Source organism: Nicotiana tomentosiformis, chromosome 9 (genome assembly GCF_000390325.3).
Source record: "Nicotiana tomentosiformis chromosome 9, ASM39032v3, whole genome shotgun sequence".
Lineage (NCBI taxonomy): Eukaryota > Viridiplantae > Streptophyta > Magnoliopsida > Solanales > Solanaceae > Nicotiana > Nicotiana tomentosiformis.
Genome location: NC_090820.1, coordinates 34,689,988 through 34,696,653, shown reverse-complemented (window position 1 = coordinate 34,696,653; position 6,666 = coordinate 34,689,988). Strand labels below are relative to the sequence as shown.

General features: G+C 38.6%; 2 protein-coding genes across 2 annotated transcripts; both read left to right on the top strand.

The window, feature by feature from the left end:
* The first annotated feature begins 4,891 nt into the window (after positions 1 to 4,891).
* Positions 4,892 to 5,911, top strand: LOC104121322 (uncharacterized). The gene is made up of 2 exons (XM_009633286.2): positions 4,892 to 5,516; positions 5,601 to 5,911. The coding sequence occupies exons 1-2, from the start codon at positions 4,892 to 4,894 to the stop codon at positions 5,909 to 5,911; spliced, it is 936 nt and encodes a 311-aa protein (XP_009631581.2).
* A 78-nt stretch (positions 5,912 to 5,989) lies between these two features.
* On the top strand, positions 5,990 to 6,450 carry LOC138898589 (uncharacterized). The gene is made up of 2 exons (XM_070184664.1): positions 5,990 to 6,293; positions 6,422 to 6,450. Exons 1-2 carry the CDS (start codon positions 5,990 to 5,992, stop codon positions 6,448 to 6,450), a joined length of 333 nt encoding a protein of 110 aa, XP_070040765.1.
* The last annotated feature ends 216 nt before the right edge of the window (positions 6,451 to 6,666 follow it).

Here is a 6,666-nt window from a genome sequence, read left to right as displayed (position 1 = left end):
GAGAGTATTAAGGTAGATCCTAAGAAGATCAGGAGATTCTTGGGGTAAGTAGGTTATTATCACCGGTTTGTGGAGGTCTTCTCATCTATTGCATCACCTTTGACTAGATTGACCGAGAAGGGTGCTCCGTTTCGATGGTCCGATAATTGTGGGGTGAGCTTTCAGAAGCTCAAGACCGCATTTACATGAGCACCGGTGTTAGTGTTGCCTTTCGGTTCAGGGATGTATACTGCGTATTGTGATGCTTCACGCGTTAGCCTAGGTTATGTATTGATGCAGGAAGGGCGAGTTATTGTATATGCTTCACGACAGATGAAGCCCCACAAGAAGAATTAACCTGTACATGATTTGGGGTTTGCTGCGATTGTTCACGCTCTTAAGATCTTGAGGCATTATCTTTATGGGGTATCCTGTGAGGTTTACACCGATCATCGCAGCTTGCAGCATTTGTTCAGGCAGAGAGATCTCAATTTGAGGCAGTACAGGTGGCTTGAGTTACTAAAATATTATGATGTTACCATCCTATATCATCTGGGCAAGGCGAATGTAGTTGCAGATGCCTTGAGAAGAAAGGAATAGAGTATGGGCAGTTTGGCATTCATTTCAGCAGAGGAGAGGCCATTAGCTTTAGACATTCAGTCCTTGGCTAACAGACTTGCGAGGTTGGATATTTCAGAGCCTAGGCGAGCTATTGCATGCATAGTCGCTCAGTTTTCATTATTCGAGCAGATCAAGGCTCGTCAGTTTGATGATCTGAACCTGTTGGTTCTTAGGGAGATGGTACTACAAGGTAGTTCCAAGGAGGTCACTATCGGTGAGTATGGTGTTCTACGACTCCAGGGTCGCCTGTGTGTTCCTAATGTTGATGGCTTGAGGGAGAAGATCCTAGAGGAGGCACATAATTCTCGATATTCTATTCATCCATGTGCTACGAAGATGTATCACGACCTGAGGCAGCATTATTTGTGGCGGCAGATGACGAAGGACATAGACTAGTATGTGACGAGATGTCTAAATTTCCAGCAGGTTAAGTATGAGCACCAGAGACTAGGAGGCCTACTCCAGATGATGACTATACCTGAGTGGAAATGGGAGCACATTACTATGGACTTCGTAGTTGGGTTGTTGTGGACCTTGTGGAAGTTTGATGCAGTTTAGGTCATTGTCGACAGGATGACCAAGTCGGCACACTTCATTCTGGTTGTGACCATGTATTCCTTATTGAGATTAGCCCAGATTTTCGGTGTGCATGTTTCCATCATATCAGATAGAGTCCCTCAGTTTACTTCGCATTTCAATACAGAGTGATTTGGGGTCCCGGGTAGAGCTCAGCACAACATTTCATCCGCAGACTGACGGGCATTCGGAGCGAACAGTTTTGATCCTGAAGGATATGCTCAGAGCATGTGTGATTGACTTCAGAGAGAAGTGGGATCGATTCTTGCCTTTGGTCGAGTTTGATTACAATAACAATTTTTAGTCCAACATCGAGATGGCTCCATTTAAGGCTTTATATGGTAGGCAATGCCGTTTGCCCATCGGATGGTTTGAGCTAAGCGAGGCTAAGTTATATGGTACTGATTTAGTGAACGAGGCCTTAGAAAAGGTAAAGTTGATTCAGGAGAGACTTCACACAGCATAGTCCAGACAGAAGAGTTACGCAGATTAGAAGGCGTGTGACTTATCATTTATGGTAGGAGAGAAGGTTCTCTTGAAAGTCTCACCGATGAAATAAATCATGAGGTTCGGTAAGAAGGGCAAGTTCAGCCCAATGTTTATAGGTCCATTTGAGGTGTTGAGATGGGTTGGGGAGGTTTCTTATGAGCTTGCTTTGCCTCCCAGTCTATCGTGAGTTCATCCGGTCTTCCATGTGTCTATGCTCTGCATGTATCATGCCGACAGATTGCATGTGTTAGACATCATCACGTTTCAGCTAGATGAGAGCCTGGGTTATGAGGAGGAGCCAGTTGCCATTGTTGACAAGCAGGTTCGCCAAATGAGGTCCAAGAAGATTTCTACGATAAAGTTTTAGTAGAGGGGCCAACCAGTCGATGAGGAGACTTGCGAGGCTGGGGAGGATATGCGGAGAAAATATCCACACTTATTCGGCACTCTAGGTATGATTCTAGACCCGTTGGAGGACGAACGTTTATTTTAGAGGTGGAGAATGTAACGACCCGACCGGTCATTTTTCTTTCTAGATCGCCATTCCCCGAAATAAGACTCCCCCATGTGCTTTAACTATTTTATGACTTGGGAGGATGGTTAGATCGGGTTTGGAAGGATTCGGGTTGAAATCGGAACACTCAATTCCTTAATATTGGCTTCAAGTTAAGTTTGACTTAGGTCAACAAGTCTAGTAAACGATCTTGGAACTAGGATTTGACGGTCCCAATAGGTTAGTATGATGATTTTGGATTTTGGCGTATGTCCGGATCAGGTTTTGGATGACCCGGAAGCGTTTCGGTGCCTAAAGTTGAAAGTTATCTTATTGAAGGTTTAAAAGTTCTTTCAATATGGTTTGCAGTAGGTTTTGGTGTTATCGAGGTCCGTTTGGGATTTCGAGCCTGTGAATAGCTCTGTAAGGTTATTTAAGAATTGCACGCAAAATTTGGTATTATTCCGAGTAGTTTAAGTATGATTCGGCGAGTTCGAAGCAAATTGGAAGAATTTGAAGTTCATAAGTTGATTTGATTTGGTTTGGAGTGTGATTCTTAGTTTTGGTGTTGTTTTCCATGTTTTATGAGATCGAGCAGGTCCGTTTTATGATTTTAAACTTGTTGGTATGTTTGAGCGGGCCCCCAGCATCCCCGGTTGCCATTCGGACGAGGCACAAAACTTATTTGTACTTGGATAGAATAGCTGAAGAATCAGAGTTTCTGGTGCAATCGCACCTACGGAGGACCAGCCGCAGATGCGAGCTCACAGAAGAGGCCTAGTGTGGGCTTCCCAGTAATCGCATAAGCGAGGAGAGGAGCCGCATCTGCGAATGCGCAAATTCGAGGAAGAGGTCGTAGAAGTGGGTTTGTGCGCAGGTGCGACGCTCGTGCCGCAGATGCAAGACGTTGCCCGCAGAAGCAGGAAGGGTAGACCCGGGCATGGTCTTCTTCTGCAGACATATGCGGCCATTGCTTCACAAAAGCAAAAGTTGTTGGGCAGTGAGGTCTATTTATTGCCGGACTTGGGTCATTTTTGGTTCCTTTATTTCACTTCTTGGGGTGATTTTGGAGCTTCTTAGAGAGAGATTTCCACCTCGGTATTGAAGGTAAGTAATTCCTACCTAATGTATATATATATATCACATTTAATATATGTATAATCAATGTATAAAAGACACTTAAAGAATATAATCATCTATTGAATAAACATGAATGACAGATTTAGGCAACAAAAATCAAAAAGAAATTTAGGTATTAAAGGCTAAACTCTTGTGGGAGCTATAAGTTTAAAGGTTAATATCATTGTCAAGCTAATAGTACTCATCTTAGTAAATTATATTGCACAGTTTAATTTAGACTTTGTTCCGAATGCAGATCATCACTTTAATAAAATCAGAAAATAATTAAACTTGAGTAATTGTTCTAGTCTTACGAGGATTTTTTTTAGTTTTTTACCTAGTATTCAGCACCCGTCTGACTAAATATAAATTTGCATTGAGAAATCCCACATTGGGAGATGTACTTTATAACAAAGGTGATTTGATAACAAAGCTCGTACACGAGACCTCTAGTTAAGGAAGAATACTTACTACTTCACTATAACAATAATAGATCAGACAATATTATCGTACTCCAGTACTTAAGAGGATGCAAAAGTTCTCGTCCAAACTTGGTTGTGAACCGATATTCATAGCTCCACTACTAAGTAAAATTAATTTTAATGAGTTTGATAGTCAATTATTCATTGGATAATTGGGAGGATAGTGAATTCGACACAACAATAGACTTGCTTCAAATTTGTGATGGTCTTATCCCAAAACTCAAATATTTGGCAGTAGAAATACTCATTATTAATGGCTTCTTGTGCAACATCCATTCCTAAGATCATTGCATCTGCACATTGTTCACTGAAATTCCACCTTGGCGATAGAGACGAATTCAAGATTATATAAACTCAGTTTAATATATAGTATCTAATTGTCTTACATTAGTTTGGAAATTGTCTTGGGCCTGTTAGATAATTGGGGAAAGTGCACAGATACTTGATATTTGGGCCACTAGGTTGTCCTTAAGTTAATTTTTTATTATTTAATTTTACTCATTTCGGATAAAACTTCAGATGAACGAGATTGAAGTAGCACAATTCGCGTTAGAAGTTACAAATTTTATATGAAGTTGGAAAGTCAAAGTCGTATTTTGTGACTTCAGACAAAACATCTTAAGTGCATGCAAAAGAATTGGTTGCAATTCAGATGCATAAGATTTAAGTGCAATTTTTTCACTTACGACGCTTTAGTCCGAAGTGCAACCAAATATTTTGCATGCACTTACAATAATTGCATTTAAGATGTATTTAATATGTTTTAGTTTGAATTGCAGCCAATATTTTGCATGCAGCAAAAACCTGTTCTTTGAATTTTCACAATCCAACACGGTATAACGCCTAAAATTACTTCAAACAAGCTCAAATTTGAATCATAAATATCATAAAGAAAAAACTTGAATCATAAATTTACTAAATCAACAACAAATCTAACAAATACATCTTGTAACTAAGAAGAAGAAGAAGAAGAAGAAGAAGAAGAAGACCTCTTTACAATGAGGGAGGATGTTACTATAGCAATCGATTAATCCATGGTGAGTTGCGTTATAATAGATGCTCAATGTTAGAGAAACATCAACAATTATTAATAATTTTGACGGCTAAACAAAAGTCAGTTTATGAGAAAATTATGGTAGCAGCGGATGAGGCGAAAGGTGGATTGTTCTTTTTATATGGTTATGGAGGAACTGGCAAGATATTTATTTGGAAGACTCTATCTTCAAGTATACGATCTCGAGGAGATATTGTGTTAATTGTTGCATCAAGTGGGATTGCATCTCTTTTGTTACCGGGAGGTCGAATAGTGCATTCGACATTGGCAATTCCTCTTAATTCAACTGAAGATTCAACATGCAATATAAAGCAAGGTAGTCCTCTAGCAAAATTGATCGTCAAGGCAACGTTGATTATTTGGGATGAGGCACCGATGATTCATAGATACTGTTTCGAAGATCTTGATCAAACGCTTAGAGATATTCTTAGATTTAAAGACGCATCCAGTCTAGATCGACCATTTGAAGGTAAAACCATTATTCTTGGTGGTGACTTAAGACAAAATTTTCCAGTCATTACAAAAGGTACTCAGCAAGATATTGTTAATGCTACTCTAAACTCTTTATATTTATGGCTCCACTATGAAATCTTAAAACTAACAAGGAATGTGAGATTTCACGGAAATCAGTTAGGGACACATTTAGATGAGTTAAAAAAAATTTCAGATTGGATTTTAGCAATTGATAACAGAAGAATTGGAGGTTCTGTTGATGGCATTGAAAAGGTCTGAATCCTCGATGATCTTCTCATACATAATTGTGATGATCCAATATTTGCAATTGTAGAAAGTACTTATCCTAATTTCTTTAACCATTCCAATGACATAGATTACCTCCACCAAAGAGCAATTCTTGCTCCGACTCTTGACATAGTGGAATCTATCAATGAATATATGGTTTCACTCAATCATAATCCTGAGAAAACATATTTGAGTTCTTATAAGATTTGTATGTCTGATCATGGTTTTACAGCTTTGGACCACGTACATACACCAAAATTCCTAAACAGTATTAAATGTTCTGGAGTTCCAAATCACTCTATTACTCTAAAGGTTGGTTTTTCTGAGATGTTACTAAGAAATATAGATCAGTCATAAGGATTATGCAATGGTACAAGGTTAATCATCACAAGACTTGGAAATTGGGTTATTGAATCCAAGGTTTCATCAGGTAATATGGCTGGAGAAAAAGTATTTATTCCAAGAACGACATTGACTCCATCTGATGCGAGAATACCTTTTAAGTTTCAGGGACGACAATTTCCAATTGTGGTATCTTTTTCCATGACAATTAATAAGAGTCAAGGCCAGTCATTGTCTCATGTTGGGTTATTTTTGAAGAAATCATTGTTTACACATGGACATTTGTATGTTGCTCTTTCACGGGTGACAAGTAGAAAATGGTTAAAGATTTTAGTTTATGATGATGATGGACAAATAACAAATGAAGCTAGAAATATAGTGTACAAAGAAGTTTTTCGTAATTTAATTTAATACGTTATTAAATGATTTATCATTTAATAATTTTGTATTATTATTGTCTTCTGATCCTTTGGTCTTATGTATCATTTTTTTAGTTAATATTTTAATTTGGTATAACAATGTTAGGTGGCAGTTCACCAGAGGTGACATTTTAACGTTTCTTCCAGCGCCTCACACCTATAATCTTGAAGCCAATAAAGTATTTCTCTGTTTTCTTTATATATGATTTACTGTCTATCATTATTGATGTAATAATCCGTCCAGCTGTTTTGAAAATTGTACCCCCATTCCCCCATTTACTGTTCATTCCCTACTTAATTGTTGTTATATGACTTGTCGGGGTAGTTGGTTCGGGTCCGGGAAAGTTTCTG